The sequence below is a fragment of the Aplysia californica genome, unplaced genomic scaffold (assembly GCF_000002075.1).
Source record: "Aplysia californica isolate F4 #8 unplaced genomic scaffold, AplCal3.0 scaffold01527, whole genome shotgun sequence".
NCBI classification, from domain to species: Eukaryota; Metazoa; Mollusca; class Gastropoda; order Aplysiida; family Aplysiidae; genus Aplysia; species Aplysia californica.
Window position 1 is genome coordinate 38,901 of NW_004798797.1, and position 1,031 is coordinate 39,931.

A 1,031-nucleotide genomic window follows, 5' to 3' on the forward strand; every position below is an offset into this window, starting at 1 on the left:
GTTTCGGAGGGAGAAGGGTAGCTCTGATGTCATTTAGGGCTGTGCAGTGGAAAAGGTGATGCTCCACAGTCTCATATGCATAGTCACACAAGGGACACATTGGGGGAAGTTCCGGGTTTATTCTGTTCAGGTGGAAGTTGAGCTGTATATGTTCTGTTCGTAGGCGGAAGATCGTGGTCTGTTTGTACATCTCCATAAAACTCACTGATTTATTTCCTTTTGTGCCATTTATGTCCTTTTGTGTCATTTATGTTCGTTTGTGTCATTTATGTTCGTTTGTGTCATTTATGTTCGTTTGTGTCGCTGACTTATGTCCTGTCTTATTGCTTTTTTTCATCATATCACTAGTCACTAGTCTGCTGCATCTCTTTGTTCCTCAGTACATCTCATTTGTCGGGTCGAATGGGTAACGTGCACGCGATTACATGAGACTTAATTCAAAATGCCTCGGTTGGTGGTCGACGGGTGCTCCTTCTTTCCTATCAAACATCTGTCATGCTTATTAAATCTCCCCTCCAACTATTTTGTGTTTGTTACTCTCTTGTAACACCTCTAATCTTCGGCACTTATACGACCTTATTGTGTTACAAGTGCCGTAAAACTCTAACTAAACCTTCTTTTCTTTTTATGTTACTCTTTAGTAGCACCTCTGTTCTTCAGCTTTTGTTGACCTATTTGTATCGCTAGTGCTGTAAAACTAAAAGTTAAACTGATGCCTTGTCTTCCGTGCAGGTGCTCTGGTGAAGAAGATGCTGGAGTCGAAGAAAGAACTGGAGGGAGGCAGCCTCAACCAGACGGGACAGCCCAAGAAGACGGAAATTGTGAGAAAGAAACTGCTGTTGTGGACTTTTTACGTAGATGGAACCTGTACACTTTTTCTCATTTCTTTCCCACTTTCTGTGGGGTTTTTTTGGAGGAGGGGGGGGGGTTGTTTGTTTGTTGTTTTGTTATGTTTTGGGTTGTTTTTGTTGTTGTTGTTTGTTTGTTTGTTGTTGGGGTTGGTTTTTTTGTGGGGGGGGGGGGGGGGGGGC

General features: G+C 42.9%; 1 protein-coding gene across 1 annotated transcript in view; it reads left to right on the plus strand.

Annotated features, from left to right (window-relative positions):
* LOC101859686 (TRAF3-interacting protein 1) overlaps positions 1–1,031 on the plus strand; it is a gene marked incomplete at its 3' end in the record, with an annotated part of 28,971 nt that overhangs the window by 25,173 nt on the left and 2,767 nt on the right. Inside the window, 1 exon segment of the mRNA XM_005112984.3 lies at positions 733–821. Coding sequence (XP_005113041.2) covers positions 733–821 — 89 coding nt within the window.